General features: G+C 44.3%; 1 protein-coding gene and 1 pseudogene across 1 annotated transcript in view; one reads left to right on the top strand and one right to left on the bottom strand.

Moving 5' to 3' along the window:
- AK7 (adenylate kinase 7) overlaps nucleotides 1–16,189 on the top strand; it is a 64,201-nt gene extending 48,012 nt beyond the window's left edge. Inside the window, exons 14-19 of the mRNA XM_020899126.2 lie at nucleotides 4,963–5,091; nucleotides 5,329–5,397; nucleotides 8,661–8,858; nucleotides 13,139–13,359; nucleotides 15,276–15,434; nucleotides 15,986–16,189. Coding sequence (XP_020754785.1) covers nucleotides 4,963–5,091; nucleotides 5,329–5,397; nucleotides 8,661–8,858; nucleotides 13,139–13,359; nucleotides 15,276–15,434; nucleotides 15,986–16,024 — 815 coding nt within the window. The 3' untranslated portion in view covers nucleotides 16,025–16,189. The remainder of the gene's footprint in view (nucleotides 1–4,962; nucleotides 5,092–5,328; nucleotides 5,398–8,660; nucleotides 8,859–13,138; nucleotides 13,360–15,275; nucleotides 15,435–15,985) is intronic.
- LOC139038691 (small ribosomal subunit protein eS19 pseudogene) lies at nucleotides 8,807–12,495 on the bottom strand (annotated as a pseudogene).
- Nucleotides 16,190–19,456: the final 3,267 nt, after the last annotated feature.

Genomic DNA, 19,456 nt, shown 5'->3' with positions numbered 1-19,456 from the left:
TCCGTGTCTCTGGTCTTCTGACAGCCCACCTCCTGTCCTTCCAGATGCTCTTCTTACTAGCTGTTTATCTTCAGGACTCCTCACCCTCCTCCCAACTCTGGTTTACCCCTCCACCTCCTCCTCGCCTGCCCCCAGGCCACCCCGGTCTAGTTTACAGGGCGGAGAATGTCTTTTTGTCTGCACACACTGAGGGTTTGTTTAAACCAGCTAGTTTTCTGAATCTGGGTTTTTGCTTTGATGTAGGCCAGGTGGGAAGGAAATGGAAGTTAGAATCCCAGAGAGATTTCCCAGAGGTAAAGGAAATAGCCCTGAATACGCGTTGGAAAGACTGGCACTGAAGCTGGAGCTCCAACGCTCTGGCCACCTGATGCGAAGAGCCGACCTCTTGGAAAAGACCCTGATGCTGGGAAAGATTGAGGGCAGGAGGAGAAGGGGGCGACAGAGAATGAGCTGTTTGGATGGCATCACCGACTCAATAAACATGAGTTTAAGCAAACTCTGGGAGACAGTGAAAGACTGGCGTGCCACCGTTCATGGGGCCCCAAAGAGTTGGACACAACTTAGGGACTGAACATTTGAGCATTCATTTAAATCAGCTGGTTATCTGAGTCTGAATTTTTGCTCCGGTGTGGGCTGGGTGTGGAGGAAATGGAATTTAAGATTGCAGAGGTGAAGGTACACAGAAAACACAGGTCAACACTTTAAGATATGACACTGCCCTTGCCTCGCCTGTTTCCCTCATAGCTCAGTTGGTTAAGAAACTGCCTGCAATGCAGGAGACCCTGGTTCGATTCCTGGGTCGGGAAGATCCTCTGAAGAAAGGAGAGGCTACCCACTCTAGTATTCTTGGGCTTCCCTTGTGGCTCAGCTGGTAAAGAATCTGCCTGCAAGTGGGAGAACTGGATTCGATCCCTGGGTTGGGAAGATCCCCTGGAGAAGGGAATGGCTACCTACTCCAGTATTCTGGCCTGGAGAATTCCATGGACTGAACAGTCCATGGGGTCGAAAAGAGTCAGACACAACTGAGCGACTTTCACTTTCATTTTCATTGCCTTGCCTGTGACAGTGAGGAATCCTTATGTTGGTTTCAGAGTCTTGCAGTGTCCCGGCTCTTACCATTTAGGGGAGGAGAAGAAAGCAAAACAAGACGTTCCATTGTGAGGTTACCTGTGGAAGAAGTCTGGCAAGGCCACTTGGAAGGGTGGGGCCTGGGGTTTGTAGGAATCCACAGGGGACCGTGGTCATGTGTACATACGCTGTAAGCCTGGGGTGTAAGGCCAGAACCAGACAGACATGGGACAATGTTGATTGACAGGATCATATAGGTGGTCTTTGCAAGGACTTGAAAGTCTTATCCAATAACTTTGTGTAAACAGGGTGGCATGAAGTACTGACTGGGCTCTTTTCATGTCCAGGTGGGGGTGACCACACAGAATGAGAATTACGGTCAAGAGCAGTCATTGCATCACCGAAGTTCAGGAAGGGCTTGTCCTTGGCAGGAGATTCTGTTCTTCCCACTGATGGTGCTGCTGCCATCCAGCCGCTAAGTCACGTCTGAGTCTGCGAGCCTATGGACCGCAGCACACCAGGCTCCTCTGTCCTCTGTTATCTCCTGGCGTTTGCTCACATGCATGTCCACTGAGTCAGTGATGCTATCTAGCCGTCCCATCCTCTGCCGCCCCCTCTCCTTTCGCTTTCAATCTTTCCCAGCATGCAGGAGAGACCAAACTGGGTCAGTAGGCAGGGGCTCCAGTTGGTGCTAGTGGTAAAGAATCTGCCTGCCAATGCTGGAGACCTAAGAGACCCGGGTTCAATCCCTGGGTCAGGAAGATCCCCTGGAGAAGGGTATGGCAACCTACTCCAGTATTCTTGCCTGGAGAATCTCATGGACAGTGGAGCCTGGTGGGCTACAGTCCAAAGGGATGCAAAGAGTCGGACTGAAGCAACTCAGCACGCGCCGGGAGGGAGGCAAACCTCCCTACTGTCGCAGGCCCACCCACCCGCTCACTTCCGACAAGACAGAAGTGCAGTCAGTCCCACTTAACCCTGGGAAAGTGTTTTTCTTCAAGCTTGTCCAAAACTCCTTCCTATTCACATTTACCTGAAACTAGAACACAGACCCAGGCTATGTTTAAACAAAAGAAGACCTGTGAACCCACGGTGCAAACCTCTGTGGAAATTTCATAGCATGAAGAGGCAGAAGTCCTCACCTGACCCAATGTGTCATCATGTGATTCTAAGAATTCCATCAAGACAGAACTCACAGTCCTGAAGGGAGGCACCTCCGAATTCTTATCAATCATGATTCCACTCCTGTTGGTCCCTGACTGTGCAGCCAAATTAAGGACTTGTCTAAACCACAGAATTCACTAGTTACAGATCCTTTTTGCATTGTGGATTTGTTGAATCTGGTTGGTGGGATTCCAGGTGATCAGTGGACTAGCCTTTTAACTTTTCTGTGAGTTTGAAATTTAAAAGTTTGGGATGGGGTGACAAAAATATGTACATGTATCAACTTTGTAGTGTCTCTACTGTGTGTGCATGCTAAGACACTTCAGTTGTGTCCAACTCTTTGTGGCGCCTTAAGCTCCTCTGTCCATAGCTTTCTCCAGGCAAGAATATTTCAGTGGGCTGCCATGCCCTCCTCCAGGGTATCTTCCCGACCCAGGGATCGAACCCTATTATGCATGGATTATTTTAAAGACCTTGGTTGAAGCTACCTTTTTTTTCTTTTTCCTGTATTTTGGCTGCACTGCTTGGCATGCAGGATTTTAGTTCCCTGACTAGGGAACTAACCGGCGACCTCTGCAATGCAATCGCAGTGTCTTAACCACTGGACCACCAGGGAAGCCTCCCAGCTATTGATGTTTAAACTGTCTTTTAGCAATTATAATTATGGGTTAATATTAGCATTTGAAACATTACTGTTATTTGAAAGGCAGACTTAAAATTTAACAACAAAAAAAAAGACAACGAAGCAGTGTGGTGTTTTAAGGCCTGTTCAGCAGGGCCGTGCTCATTTATTTTAAAGCAGAAGTAACTGTCACCTTCCAAAATGCTCCAGGCCAGCCAAGGTCATGGCTGTATCTCCAGGAGGTCACAGTTCTCTAGAGAAGACACTTGGGCTTGGTCCTTTGTGAACTCACATTCCAAGATCATCATAAACTGCTGCCCAGGGCTTCCCTGGTGGCATAGTGGATAAGAATCCGCCTGCCAGTGCAGAGTGCGCAGGTTCGATCCCCGGTCCAGGAAAATGCCACAGGCCTTGGGGCAACTAAGCCTGAGCACCACAACTGCTGAGGCCCCCGTGCCTGAAGCCCGTGCTCCACCACACGAGAGGCCACGGCAGGGAAAAGCCTGTGCACCACGGCGAAGAGTAGCCCTGTTCTCTGCAACTAGAGAAAGCACGTGCCCAGGAACAAAGACCCAGCACAGCCAAAATAAAAACAAAATCAACTGCTGCTCAAGCTCTCTTCTGGCATACTGAACTCTTAGTTCTGAAACAAACAGCAACAAATGGCCAAACACCTGAAATAAACCAAGGGATGCCACAGAGGAGGCTGAAGCTAGATTTCTGAGTATGTGCCTTTCCTTACCAGAGACGCTTTTGAGAATTGGTCATACTGTTTAAATAAAACTCGTCTTTGGATATCAGTGGATCCTTGACATTTTGAAAATGCGGCTTTATCTCTTGACAGCACTGTGAACCTTACTGAGACATAATATCAAATCATTTTGAGGAATTTCATTATGTTAAATAACATCTTTGATTATCTTTTTGTCTGTGCCATAATATTTAAGTTTCTGAAAGACGCGATTATTTTCTGAATCAGTTACCGCCTAATGATTCGTGTGACAAATGAAAGGTGGAAGAAAGGAGAGGTGTTTTCATTAGATCATCTCATTGTCACTGAATAATAAAAAAGGCTTCAAATTATTTTATATTCTACACCCACTGATAAGCTGAAAGTATAGTGCTACCCTAGGAAGAGTTTCAGAGATCAGCTTCTAAACTCACCAAACTTGCATTGCTGTTTAGTCGCTCAGTCCTGTCCGACTCTTGCGACCCCATGGACTGTAGCCCATCAGGTTCCTCCATCCATGGGATTTTCCAGGCAAGAGTACTGGAGTGGGTTGCCATTTCCTTCTCCAAAACTTGCATTACCAAAATGTATATATTAAGCCATATAAAAGCAGGGCTGTTTCTTAGAAGTGATAGCTGTTCAACAGTTAACAATGGAAGGATAGATGAATATTTTAGAGAAGTTACATCATGCTGCCTTGGAAACACTGACAGTTTTAGGACAAACTCCTCCATCCTTAGCCTCCCCAAGCAACTGCAGGAACCTCACATTCAAGGCTGGAGAGGAGACTGTCCAGTGGGGCAAAGGTCTGAAATGCCGACTGGAAGAGACAGGGAGAAAGAGGCTAGTGCCTTTAAGGGTCGGGATCAAGCTTGATTTTTATTCAAAACCAGCAAATATTTATTGGGCATGTACTATTAATAAATCGTGTGGCAGCAGCATGCATGAATACCATCCCACTGAATTCTCACAATGGAAGCATTTTTTATTATGTATTAAAGCTATAGAAGTATAATATCAAAACAGAATTGAGTAAAGCCTGCCAGTCAGGGAGAACATGCTGAATTTCTCCACTTATTGCTCTTTCAACTTCATCCGAAATTTGTGACCACAGTAAAAAAAGAAATAAAACCTCAAAGTGCAGACATTAGCATGCGCTTCCATTCTTTCTTGCAGATGAGTTCATTAGTTTCTCCTACTTTACAGGGCATTAGAATTCATGTGGCATGCTTTAAATACAAAACCACATATTTTTCACTGTAGTGCAAAGAGTTTTTCAATAGTAATTTTGACTACACAAGAATTTTTTAGGTCACTTTAGAATGTAACCTGTATATGTAGAATATGACTGCACAGTAATTTTTTTTCTTTTTAATAGGTCGCCTGGAAGATCAATATATTATTAGATTTATGAAAGAAAAGCTAAAATCCATGCCTTGCAGGAATCAAGGTTACATTTTGGATGGATTCCCAAAGACCTATGATCAGGCCAAAGACCTGTTCAGCCGTAAGTGTGGGTGTTCCCTTTATTTTGAATGTTTACCTTCAGATAAATTGCAGCTTTATTGTTCAAAGTAATAATGGTCACAATTAAACAAAAATGTCAAAGGGACTATATCTAAAATACAAGCTTTCCTCGTTATAGCTAGTTTTCATGAGTGACTCAGTTAAAATATTTAAATTTTTGAGCTGTCCTTCATAATAATATGTAATGAATTCAATGATGTATATTTTATTTTACTAGAAGAGGATGAGGAGGAGGAGGAAGAAGGCAGAGGCAAAATGTTCCCCTATGACAAATTAATCATACCTGGTAAGTTTCAACCAGTTCTCCAAGGTCATATTTAAAGGAATGTCATTTGCTATCTCTTTTGTACCAAAACAACATTTTTTATGTTAATCAAGTAGGTTTGTTTGTATCAGGAAAAAAGTAAAGCAATACCCTTAATATCAAACTTCCAACCTAAAGAATTCACTGGGGGTAAATACCAGGGATACTAAAGTTCTGAAATGGACAGAGTCCCTTTGAGAACACTCATATCTGCTGTTCTCTCCTGTGACAGAGCAGAAAAGTTAGCCAATCTGTTGGTGCCCTGACTTCTTTTCTCTTTTGTTTTTCTGTACTTTTTAAAAACTTGAGATATAGTCGATTTACAACATTATATAAGTTTCAAGTATATAGCATAATACAGCCTAGTGAGTCACAATTTTTTTTAAAGTCTTTATTGAATGTGTTACAACATTGCTTCTGTTTTACATTTTGGCGTTTCAGCCATGAGGCATATAGGATCTTAGCTCCCAACCAGGGATCACACCCTCACCCCCTTGCAGTGGAAGGTGAAGTCTTAACCATCAGACCAACAGGGAAGTCCTGATTCACTTTTTTTTTTCAATTTTTTTCCTTTCTTTTTTTTTTATTTAATAGTTTTTTAAAACTATGCTCCATTTGTAGTTATTACAAAATATTGCCTCTAGTCCATGTGTTCTGGGAGCTGGGGAGACTTGTCAGTTGGTGAGACCATCAGGGTCTAGGTCACTGCCCTTCCTTCCTGCTCTGCTTTGGGTCCTGGCCGTGCCATTGTCTTTTCTGGAAGACATCCAGAATCCAGAATCGAGACTGGCCAGGAAGAAGCTGCTTGGGTCCCTAATACCACCACAGTTTATCCTATTAGGTATTTACCCCAAGCTCTCACAACATACCCTTGAAAGAGAAGTATCAACAACGTGTTCCATGAAAAAGGATTTGCTGAGTACCTAGCAGGCATTTCTTGTGACTCTGCCATGAACTTAGTTTTTTTTTTCTTCTTTTTTAAAAAAAATCAGTTTGCATGAGGTTTAATCAAGTTCTGGTCATATGATAAATACAAGAACAGCTATTTTCTTAGCTAGTTTTCTTAGCCCAGGGATGTAACTTGGAAGAGGCTGCTTACTGTGTCAAAGTCCCTGAGAGAGACAATTCACAGCTGTAATCCTTTCCTCCTCCTGGCCCAGGCACAGCTTGTGATGAAGCTTCTGGAAGCAGAGACATCAGAGAACAGTATCCTCAAGGATGGATATATACTGTTTGCCTGAGGCAGGAACACGAAATGCCAGAGGAATGGGTTCTCTTAGGTTTCCCATTAATTTATGTACTTGCCTCCAAAAAGGTTAAAAAGTAAAGTCAACTGGTCTAAATAAGCGCATCTGTCCAGTTTATGAGACTTTAGCACTCCTGGGCGATAGGCTTTCATTGTAAACCCCACGGTAAATCCTCCTGTTTTCCCTGAGGCAGCTGGGTAAAATTCAGTTCAACCCGCCATCTGCCATGTAACAGGCACGACATGCGATGGGAGCTTATTGAGCTTCTCCATGAGCTTAGGAGGCAGGAATTACTCCCATGCTTACCGGATCCAGAGCCTGAAGTCCAGAGACTGATCCAAGCCCTCTTTGCTGGTAAATGTGAGGGCTTGAATTCAGACTCATATCTTCTCATGCCACTGCCTCCAAAAACCAGAGCGAATGAAACCCCTCCCTAAGATAAGAAAATGGAAACACAAGACATAAAAGGATACGCAGTTCTTAGTCCTGATCCACGGGGCTGCTCTCTGTCAGGTATGGTCCAAACACGTCTAGGATGAAATCTCTTTGGAATGTCTAGTCTGTTCTTTTCAATTAGCACCCCCCCCTTTTTTTTTTTAAAGAAATTGTCATTAGTTTCTCTCTTCCTGAAAAAAATCAGATCATTGTCTCATTTGAACTGTGGGATTTTAATTTATGGAAATAACTGAGACATGAGAGGCTAACGCCACTGAAAGAAGACTTTATTACTCATATTTCCCCAGAGAAGGGGGTGTGGCAACCATACTGGGCCACTGGGGGAAGCACCAGGGTTGGTCAGGAGGCAGGGGAAAATCTAGGACTCAGCCTTTCTTGAGGTTACTGTGGGAAAGGCAGGGGATTGGCTAGCATGAGTAGTTGCAGTGGGCTTTGGCCTCTAGCTGCCTGGTCCTGGCCCTGGCCCTGGGATGAGTAAAGGCAGGAGAAACACTGACTTGGTGTGTGAGTTACATAAAAGGGGTGGTTGGCTTGCATGCATGAAGTGTGCTCTCAGGGGTGGATGAAATGCTCACTGTCATTAATAATGATCCATGTGTCAAATATTCAATAAGCACTGACTGTGTTATACTGAACATAGATATTTCATAGCATGAAGTGAGGAAACAGGTTGATCTATGAAAAATTAAAGTCCCAGGGACGCCCCTGTTTATATTAATTTGGCAAATTGGCCATCAAAGCATTTTGCTCATAGCTGTGAGTCTCTTTGGGAAACGGTCAAATTGTGCTGGAAATGTGGCAAGGTAACAATTGACTGGGAGGCGGATAACAGATATCACAGGGTTATTAGAGATTTGTATTTACAATTTCTCCTTTTTTATTTTTTATTTTTGGCCATGCCACATAGCTTGTAGGATCTTAGTTGCTTGACCAGAGATTGAACCTGTCTCTTGGCAGTGAAAGCATGGAGTCCTAACCACTGGACTTCAAGGGAATTCCCAATTTTTGCTGTCTTTATTGAAAAGAGGGAAGGAAAGAAAGCAGAAAGGAAGAAAAGGAGGAGGAAGGGAAAGAAAAGCAATAGATCTCACAAAATCCCCATTGACTGGGCTTCCCAGGTGGCTTAGAGGTAAAGAATGTGCCTGCCAGTGCAGGAGCCTAAGGTGATGCAGTTTCGATCCCTGGGTGGGAAAGATCCCCTGAAGAAGGAAATGGCAACCCACTCCAGTATTCTTGCCTGGGAAATCCCATGGACAGAGGAGCCTGGTGGTCTACAGTCCACCGGGTCGCAAAGAGTCGGACACGTTTGAGTGACTGAGCACGTGCGTGTGGGCTTCATAGGGTAGGGGGGCTCTGGAAACATAGCTGATTTGGATCTATCCTCCACCAGAGGCAGCAAGAAGGCCAATTGGTCAGGCCCTCTGCGGCAACGGGATTTCCCAGCTGGTAACCAGACATCTGGGTTGAGCCGTGGCCGGGCCGCCAGCACCTGCTTGCCGGCTCCCTGGTCCCTGTGTAAACTCACGAGCTCCTTCTCTCCAGAGTTCGTGTGTTCGCTGGATGCGTCGGATGAGTTCCTCAAGGAGCGGGTGATAAACCTCCCAGAGAGTGTCGTGACAGGCACCCACTACAGCCAGGACCGGTTCCTCCGGGCTCTGAGCAACTACCGGGACATCAACACCGAAGACGAGACTGTCCTCAACTACTTCGACGAACTTGAAATCCACCCAATCCATATAGGTATGAAATAAACTCAAGGATAACGTGAACGTGGAGCACCACTGCCCAGCGTCTGGACCCCCGGCCACCCTGGGGCACGCCTGTCATCGGGCTGGGGGAGGGAAGGGGAGTATAAGTGTGTGTCTAGGGCCCAGGAAGTCCCAGGAAAAGACAGGCGAGTGGTCTACTTGAGAATTTAGTGGAGTGGGGGTGTGGTGCGGAGTGCTACTGTTGTACAAAAACGTGGATGTATTACGAAGTTGAATGCCAAATTGCGTTATTTATTTATTTTACCAAATTGGCTTTTTTTTTTTTTTTAACAAATGAGGCAATTGATCAACCCTGTATCATTTGTTGTAAAACTTCTCATTGGCAGCTGCCACCTGTGCCTAGATTCTGTCCCGGTCTCTATGTCCATGAGGTCAGTTTGCAGTCCCCATCTTGGTCCTGTTCCACCATTTTCAGTCCCTCCAGGGCTTGGAGGACCCCGTGGGCCACACCCTTGGAGCCTCTGCCGAAGTAGCTGGGCATGACACCATTCTCTGATGCCCGCCCACCCCCACAGATCTGGGTTTCGGAGCCAACCCCAGTGCCAGCCCGGAGGTACAGGTGCTGGGCTGTGGCAGCTGCTCATGCAGAACCACTTCTCATTGTAGGCAGCGAGCTCTTTATGTTTGGCCAGCTTGACCGCGTCCACACATTCAGGGACTTTCAGCTTCCCAGACCCTTTGAGGAAGGCTGCTGGAGTTCTGACGCATTCCTGCGGCTTCACATCTTTTACAGTAACTCCAGGCATGATGTGCCCTCTGCGCTGCCAGCCAGGGGAAAGGGGCATTTAAAAAAAATATTTATTATTTATTTGGCTATGCTGGGTCTTCATTGTGGCATGAGATCTAGTTCCCTGACCAGGGGTCAAACCCAGATCCCCCTACATTGCGAGCGAGGAGTCTTAGCCGCTGGAACATCAGGAAAGTCCCCAAATTGGCATTTTTTTTTTAAAAGGGTACTTTGAAGTTAGGTGATTTGCTGCCAGCTGCGTTGGGCCATTTCCCCAGTGTCCTTGGGAGCAGCGTTCTGCTCCCATGGCATTGCAGGGCACTGGTGCTCTTCACAAAGCCCCTCCTGGCCTTTAGACTGGCCAGCTCACTCCTTGCTGTTGTTGTTTGTTGTTTCATCGCTAAGTTGTGTCTGACTCTTGTGACCCCATGGACTGCAGCATGCCAGGCTTTCTTGTCCTTCACTGTCCCCCAGAGTTTGCTCAAACTCACATTCATTGAGTTGGTGATGCTATATAACCATCTTATCCTCTGCTTCCCCTCCTCCTCCTGCCCTCAATCTTTCCTAGCATCAGGGTCTTTTCTGTTCCCATCAGGTGGCCAAAGTAACGGAATTTCACCTTCACCATCAGCCCTTTCAATAAATACTCAGGGTTGATTTCCTTCAGAATTGACTGGTTTGATGTCCTTGCTGTCCAAGGGACTCTCAAGAGTCTTCTCCAGCACCACAGTTCAGAAGCATCAGTTCTTCAGCTCTCAGTCTTCTTTATGGTTCAACTCTTACTCCATACATGACTACTGGAAAAATCATAGCTTTGACTAGACAGATCTTTGTTGGCAAAGTAATGTCTCTGCTTTTTGGTATGCTGTCTAGGCATTAACTCACTCTTGGCTACTCAGAAATCAAATAGCTCTTCATCTCATTCCTCCTGTTTCCCACAAACACTTAACGCAGAGCTGAGCACCCAGCAAGCATGCAGTGAACATGCTTTCTCATCAGCCTCACTGCAGCCTCATCGTTGCTACCTCCAGGTCCCATCTGTCGTGGCTGGTTTCTCCTCCTCTTGGCTTGGTGAACCCCTGAACTTCCTTTCTGGATTTCTGGATCTTGACACCTCAGGTTCCTCTAGGTTTGCTGAAAAGTCACTAATCTGATGGCAGCTTAGTGCCCAGGTTGACCTTTGGGGCCTCCCAAGGCCTCTCTCCATCCCCTCAAACCAGCTGGGACACATCCCAGTCCTGGAGTACTGGGCGGCTTAGAGCTGAGGGAAACAATCAGCAGGAGGCAGGAGAGCTGATTCCAGTTCCTGGCTCTGTCTCAGTATTCTTGTCTGTGAAACAGGAAAATAATCCCTGGCTTGTTGAGATGTTACTAATGGTGGGGATTAGAGATAGGAAGTGTCTGGCACATTGGTGAAGTTCAACAACTGGTAGTTACATCTTATTATTAGTACAACAGTAAGGCTGAAAATGATGTGTATTATGAAATGAGAATACATTTATCAGTCTGCAAATTCTGCTGTTTGCACCCTCAGAAGTGATTGGATTTTGTCCTCATCTGGACAGGCCTGTGCACATTGGGCACCAAGTTCTATAGGTAGAAGCTAAGCATTCTACACCTACTAATATGGAAAGTAGTTTACACGATTTACCACGAGAACTAGGAAGGAGTGATGAGCAAACTTCATAAAAGTAGCGATTGTCATCTTTTTCAGTAAAACCCCCCAAAACTATTTATGGAACGATGAGGAGAGCCCCAGGGAGAAACAAGACAGAAATGATGAGGCGGAATGAATGAGTGATCACTGTCTTCCGTCTCCATTCCGTGCCCGTCACTTTTGGCCTCATCTTCACACTCACAAGTAGAGACAAGGGAAGAGCAAACGGGAGCAATGTATCCCAGTGATGGGTGTGGGGGAGGGCGTCAAGGTCAGGAACGCAGCCCGGCCTCCGGAGGGTCTTGAATGGGGCCCTGGCATCCTCTCACTACACCTCTGTACCCCACCTCTTCTCTCAGCATCTCTTCCTGCCCTTTAGTTATTTTTTGGCCGCACTGTGCAGCATCTTAGTTCCCTGACCAGGGATTGAACCTGAGCCCCCAGCATTGGAAGTGAGGAGCCTTAACCACTGAATCGCCAGGGACGTCCACATCTTTTCTCTGTTTTGCTCTTTGGACCAGGGTCTGTCTCTCTCCTCTCTCTGGCCCACGTGGTGAATGAAGGCTGCCCCACAGCCCTGAAGTCTCCATGTTAACACTGGGAGCCAAGCCTATAGCTGGACGCGTCTCTTTCCGTCCTAATTGCACATACTTGGATAAGCAGTGGGAGGTCACGGTTGGGTCAGGTGCCCAACCCCCCCTCCCTCCCCCACTAATCCTCCATTCATCCTTCCCAAGGTCAGGGCAGAAGTACTCCTGGAGGCAGCAGTGTTCTATCTTTCAAGTACATCAGGGGTGTAGTACTCTACTAGGCGAGCCAAGGAGAAATACATTAAGATGTCAGAGCTCAGGCAACCAGGAAGTGAGTTTTTTTGTTTTTTTTGGTGTGGTTTTGCTTCCTGATGGGCTTGTTCTCACCCGCCGACCGATGCACTTGGCTCCTTCCTTCCCCTCGTCCCCTCGTGTTGGAACCTGGCGGTGCTTCTAGTCTAGGTCAAGGTTCTACAGTCCAAACACCGGAGGTGGGGAGCGCACCAGTGGCTGTGCCTGGGGGCTGGTGAGCAGTTACTCCCGAGGAAGGGCTGGAAGTGCTCAGCTCTCAAATGCGCCTGCTGCTCACCCTTCTGTGCAGAGACCTTCCAAGCAAGCCCCGAAGACTGGTGTAGAATTTACTATTCAGTGAGTTGTGCAGGGAGGAACTTCCTGTTGTCTGCAAGCCTTCCCCACTCCACGCTCTCCCTCCCCTTCCCCTCCCAGACCCCCTTCTCCCCCTCCTCTTTTTTCTCCTTCTGGTCTTGATGTTAACATCAGTCACATATTCTGGAGTTTGGACTTTTTCTGATTCAAGCAGGCTAACTGAAAAAGTTAATTTTCTTTTTATGAATTGAAAATGTATCCCAGAATCACTGATTCTCAGAAACAGAAAACAAAAGGAACCTGGAGGTCACTCACCACCCCCCGCCCCCATCCAGGTGCAGGACTTCCTTTTGTGGAAATCCCCACGAGTGAAGTGCCCTAGTCTCCGCTTAAATGCCTCCCAGGGTGGAGAACTCACTCCTTTGAGGAGGTCCACACCCCCATCCATCCACTCAAACCAGAGGCAGGTGTCACAGTGCAGAGAGCTGAGCCCCAGGCTTGCTCCCTGTGACTCTCAGAGACCAGTTTGATATTTGCCAGTCAGACCAGAAATTCTAAACTGTGCTGGTAAACTCGAAAAGGAAGCCCCCATCTGGTAATTTACACAATTCGCCATCACAGGATTATAGTAATAAAGAATTTTCCTGAGTCTGGTCTCAGGATAGACTGTGAGCAGGGACCGAACTATAAAAATGTCCATGATGGTCTCTTTCTCTCTCTTATCTTTATAGATGTAGGAAGACTTGAAGATGCTCAGAACAGACTTGCCATCAAACAGCTCACCAAGGAGGTCGGGGAGCCTCGCAATTATGGTTTAACGGATGAAGAAAAGGCGGAAGAGGAGCGGAAGGCTGCTGAGGAACGGCTGGCCAGGGAGGCCATGGAGGAGGCGGAGAGAGAGCACAAGGAAGCAGTGGAGACCGCCGAGAAGATCGCGCGCTGGGAGGAGTGGGTGAGTGTGTGCACGTGCGTGGGGTGGGGGTGCGGGGTGCGGGGCTGGCAAAGCCATCGGGCCTGCTGCACTTCCCACCCTGCTAACAGAGAAACGTCGTGGAAAGAACTGAAACAATATTATGGGTTTTGTTGTTGTTACTGTTTATTTTTTCATATATATCATTTTTTTAAAAATTTCTTTCCCATGTATCATTTAGAAGAACATGCCCTTGGTCTTTTGCTTAGTGTAAACAATAACAGTAAAAAGTTAGGATTTCCCTGGCAGGCCAGTGGTTAAGAATCTGCCTGTCAATGCAGGGGACATAAGTTTGATCCCTGGTCCAGGAAGATTCCACATGCCAGGGAGCAGCTAAGCCCGTGCACCACAATCACTGAGCCCGAGAGCCTGGAGCCCATTCACAGCAACAAAGGCTTAGCACTGCCCCCCAAAAAAGGTTTTTAAAAAAACACCAATGAGCCACTGATGGTAGTATGAACAATACTCCTGTAAAAGTGTACCACTTGGCTGCATTGTCTGGCAGTTTTGTTTGGTTTTCCTCCATTTACCCATCTAACCTGGGTGGTCAGTCTCGTTTCACCCTTCTCATCGCTGAGTCTTCTTATCTATTTTGTGTCCAGAAACCGCACACATATACCCACAGGGCTCCATTTCTGCAGACCAGGGTGCTAGAATTATGTGGTGCCTTCTGGTTCGTCTGCCCAGCTCCACCCCCTCCATCTCCAGCCTGGCGCCCTGCTGATGCCTGGTGATCCAACTAAAATGCAGACCCACCGCAGCCATTCTCTGTTTAAACTCTTCACAGACTGTTCATCATCGTTAGATGAAAGTACAGACTGTTTATTGTGGGCCCCAGGGTCTTCTGTGACCTTTCTAATGCCTCTCTGCATTCAAACAACCTGCTATCTGTGTGATTTACTTCCTCCTTGCTTTGAGTCTTCTCTAAATGAGACCTTTAGTCTTTGCCAAATTAAGTCTTTCTAATGAGGCCTTTCCTGGGCACCATATTTAGTTTCAACACCTGACCGTCAGCATAACATGTCATATCCCTTTCTATACATTTAAATTTCCCCTTTTGGGACTTGCCTGGTGGCCCAGGGGTTGAGATTTCCAGCGTCCATTGCAGGGGGCATGGGTTCAATCCCTGGTGGGGGAACTAAGATCCCGTATGTTGTGCAGCATGGCCACATTCATTCAAAAATGAATTTGCACTTATGTACTCTTTGCACTTATTTCACCTCTGTCTATGGGATCCTCCAGGCAAGAAGAGTGGAGTGGGTTGCTTTGCCCTCCTCCAAAGGATCTTCTGGAAGTAGGAATTGAACCAGTGTCTCCTGCATTGGCAGGCAGATTCTTTACCACTAAGCCACCAGGGAAGCCTAAGGCAATGTATATTTTATATCTTTGTCTTGTTTAGTGTCTTTTGCTGTCTTTTGTTTAACTAATGTCCACAGCCAGGAGTAGGCTGGACTGATGTGCTTAAGCCCCATCCAATCCCCTAGGCTGAAAAGGGAGATTTCTCAAAGGAAATCTGGCAATTATTAGTCCTGAGAGAGAGGGACCGGATGCTGAGGAAGGCATAAACACAAGCCCACCAGACCAATACCTTCTAGACTTTGTATTAGCACTTCTACAATTCTATGACCCTTCCTTCCTTCCTTCCTTTCTCTCACTTTGCTTGATCTGGGCAGCTAGAAATTATTTCGGTGTAAGAAGTGAGATAGGTATCCAGTTTATTATTTCCTAAGTGACTGCACACTTGTTAAAACACCATTTACATCTTTTCTCTGCCGACTGGAAACACCATCTTTATCATAACTTGATGAACACTGCTACTTCTAGTGGACTCTGGGGTGAGTTGTATGAAACTGTTCTTTTTCTGTCTATTTACGCTACCCACAATGTTCTATTTGTAGAACAAACGTCTAGAGGAAGTGAAAAGAGAAGAAAGAGAATTACTGGAGGCCCAGTCTATTCCCTTGAGAAACTATTTAATGACCTATGTTATGCCAACACTTATGCAGGGTCTGAATGAGTGTTGTAAGGTCAGACCTGATGATCCTGTTGATTTTCTGGTAAGAGATTTAAGTGTTGTTGTTGTTGTTGTTGTTTCTTTAGCTTCAATTTGAAAATAAAATATGCCCAAATCTAAATGAAAAACCAACTGAGACAGAAAAATTGTGTGTCTGGTTATTTTGGAAATAACCTCTAATACCTTCATCATATTTCGTAATAAGTTTCACCATGGTTTATAGTAAGACTTTTATTACTTATTTGAAAGTAAAAAGTTTATATACTTCCATTTTTATTTTTTTTAAATGTTGGTTTGTTTTTTACTATTAAATGTCTAGACTTAAAGTAATGGAAACTATGTTAATAATGAGGACTATTTCTTATTTAGTCACTTCCAACTCTTATGCAACCCCATGGACTTGCAGTCCTCCAGTCTCCTCTGTCCATGAGATTTCCCAGCAGAGAACACTGGCGTGGGTTGTCATTTCCTTGTCCAACTTCCATTTTTAAGTACAATGAATTTTCACTTTTATAGTACAAACTAATGTAGTATTAACTCTAAAAAATAACACATTTAAAATTTCTGACACTTTTTTCTTCTTTTCAATTATAGGCGGAATATCTTTTCAAGAATAATCCTGAAACGCAGTAAAACTTTAAAGATATTGTGCCATGTGCTTTACCAAGCTCAAGATGAGTTTAACATAGTAATTTGAAAAACTGCTTTTAAAAAAAAATGCTTTTCTAGTTTGGGGGAAATTCTTTTTTTTCTTCCTGCAATCAAATATTTTATTAAGTAAAATCATAAAAAGCCCTATGGTAATGAGTCACTACTTCATTATAACCATGTGTGCTAAGTTGCTTTTGTCGTGTCTGACTCTGTGTGATCCTATGGACTGTGTGACCCGCCATGCTCCTCTGTCCATGGGATTCTCCAAGCAAGAATACTGGAACGGGTTACCATTTCCTCCTCCAGGGGATCTTCCCGAACCAGAGATAGAACCTGGGTCCCCTGTGTCTCCTTCATTGGCAGGCAGATTCTTTGCCTCTAGTGCCACCTGGGAAGCCTGATTAAAACCATATTTGAGAAGTGAATTGTTAAGGTATCTGTGTACAGCTCATGGGATAAATGTTGGTTTACTATTTCACTCTTCATCTGAGTATTCTGCATGATAATGTTTACAGTAACTCAATTTTCAGCATGAAGAAAGTCAGACTATATATTATTCTAACGTGAGCCAATGAGTTAATGTGACTTGTTATGGCCCCTGCACCAATGGTGTTAGAAATGAAAATGCATCAGAAGAGTTTACGCTTTTTGAGTCACAGGAAGTCAGACAGGGTTGGTTTCTGCAAGCTGGTTTCTGAGTTTAAGATCAGGACCCACCCCATGAGGCAGAGACAATTATAAACCTCTTGGTAGAAAAATTCATGGAACAGGATGAATAATTTTCAACATCTGTGATAATTAGAAAGTAGCTGAATATTCTTTTTTTTTTTAATATTCTTAACAAACTAACTTTACCATATAAGCATAAATAATCAATTGCAATGGCCCTTTCCAGCTCTAAAAATCCCATAGTTCCATAACTACACCGGATGAGAAATCGATTTCAGTTCAGTTCATTTCAGTTGCTCAGGCGTGTTTGACTGTGACCCCATGGACTGCAGCACACCTAGGTTTATCTTAATGACATGTATGTATCATTTCGTTAAATAATAAAATATGAATATAACCGCACCACACTTTTTATACTATGTTTTTGTGTGGCAAAATATACACAGCATAAATTTATCATTGCAACCGTGTTAAAGTGTACAATTCAGTGGTACTAAGTAAATCTGTGACATGGTCCACTCATCACCACAATCTATCTGCAGAGCTTTTCCATCACCCCAAATGGAGCCCTGTACCCATTATCACTCTGCATCATCCCCTTGCCACAAGCTTCTAGCAAACATGGATCTGTCTCTGTCAATTTGTCTATTCTGGAGAATCATAAAATATGTGGACTTTTGTGTCTGGCTTCTTTCACTTAGCATGTTTCCAAGCTTCATTCATGTTGTAGTATGTATCAATATTTCATTCCTTTTTTATAGTGGTGTCTGTCACTGTACACATAGACTGTATTTTGTTTAATCATTCATGCATTGATGGACAGCTGGGATGTTTCCACCTTTTGGTTGTTGTGAATAGAGCCGCTGTGAACATTTGAACACAAGTTCCTGTTGGAACCCCTGCTGTCAATTTTTGGTAGACCTAGCTGTAGAAATATAGTCATACGGTAATTCTGTGTTTGACTTATTGGGGGAACTACCAGACTAGTGGGTGTGTAGTAGTATCACATTGTGACTAAGTACGTTTTCATGTGCTTGATGACCATTTGTGTATCTCCTTGGGAGAAATCTGTATTTGAGCCTTTTGTTCACTTTTTATTTGGGTTGTTTATCTTTCTGTTACTGAATTGTAAAAGTTCTTTATGTATTCTAGATAGAACATCCTCATCAGCTATGCGATTGGCAAATATTTCTTCCCATACTGTGGTTTGTCTTTTCCCTCTCATGATAATGCCCTTTAATGCACAAAACTTTAAATTTTGATGATATCCAACTTACCAATTTTTCTTTTACTTCACTGCACTGTTTTGCCCCCATTTTTATTATTCTTCACTTTTGTTCTTACTCTTAAATTTTATTTATTTTTTAAACTTTTTAATTTGTATTGGACTCTAGCCGATTAACAATGTCGTGGCAGTTTCAGGTGAAGGGCGACACGACTTAGCCATACAAATACATGTATCCATTCTCCCCGAAACCCTGCTTCCAACCAGGCTGGCACATAATAGTGAGTAAAGTTCCATGTGCTATACAGCAGGTCCTTGTTGGTAATCCATTCTGAATATAACAGTTTGTACATGATCTTCCCAAACTCCCTAACTATTCCCTCCCCCTGGCAATCATAAGTTCATTTTCTAAGTCTATGCATCTCTTTCTGTTTTGTAAGTTCATTTGTATTGTTTCTTTTTAGATTCCACATATAAGGGATGTCATACAATATTTCTCTTTCTCTGTCTGATTTACTTCACTATGACAATTTCTAGGTCTAACTATGTTGCTGCAAATGCACTGCACTATTTTTGATCCTTATTTTAACTGACAATACTAAGCAACTAAAGAGAACCTGGAATGTTAGGTCCATGAATCAAAGTAAATTGGAAGTGGTCAAACAGGAGATGACAAGAGTGAACATCGACATTTTAGGAACGAGCAAACTAAAATGGACTGGAATGGGTGAATTTAATTCAGATGACCATTATACCTACTACTGTGGGCAAGAATCCCTTAAAAGAAATGTAGTAGCCATCACAGTCAACAAAACAGGCCAAAATGCAGTACTTCGATGCAATCTCAAAAATGACAGAATGATCTGTTCATTTCCAAGGCAAACCATTCAATATCATGGTAATCCAAGTCTATGCCCTGACCAGTAACCATTAACCAGTAACCAGCTGAAGAAGCTGAAGTTGAAAGGTTCTATGAAGACCTATATGACCTTCTAGTATGTCCAAAACATCCAAAAAAGATGTCCTTTTCATTATAGGGGACTGGAAAGAAAAGTAGGAAGTCAAAAGATACCTGGAGTAACAGGCACATTTGGCCATGGAGTACAGAATGAAGCAGGGCAAAGGCTAATAGAGTTTTGCCAAGAGAACACACTGGTCATAGCAAACACCCTCTTCCAACAACACAAAAGAAGACTCTACACATGGACATCACCAGACGGTCAACACCAAAATCAGATTGATCATATTCTTTGCAGCCAAAGATGGAGAAGCTCTATATAGTCAGCAAAAATAAGACCTAAGGAGCTGACTGTGTCTCAGATCATGAACTCCTTATTGCCAAATTCAGACTTAAAATGAAGAAAGTAGGGAAAACCATTAGACCATTCAGGTATGACCTAAATCAAATCCCTTACGATTATACAGTGGAAGTGAGAAATAGATTTAAGGGACTAGATCTGATAGAGTGTCTGATGAACTATGGATGGATGCTCATGACACTGTACAGGAGACAGGGAGCA

The sequence above is a fragment of the Odocoileus virginianus genome, chromosome 16 (assembly GCF_023699985.2).
Source record: "Odocoileus virginianus isolate 20LAN1187 ecotype Illinois chromosome 16, Ovbor_1.2, whole genome shotgun sequence".
NCBI classification, from domain to species: Eukaryota; Metazoa; Chordata; class Mammalia; order Artiodactyla; family Cervidae; genus Odocoileus; species Odocoileus virginianus.
Note: the sequence above shows the minus strand (reverse complement) of the source record. Positions and strands in the feature narration are given on the sequence as shown.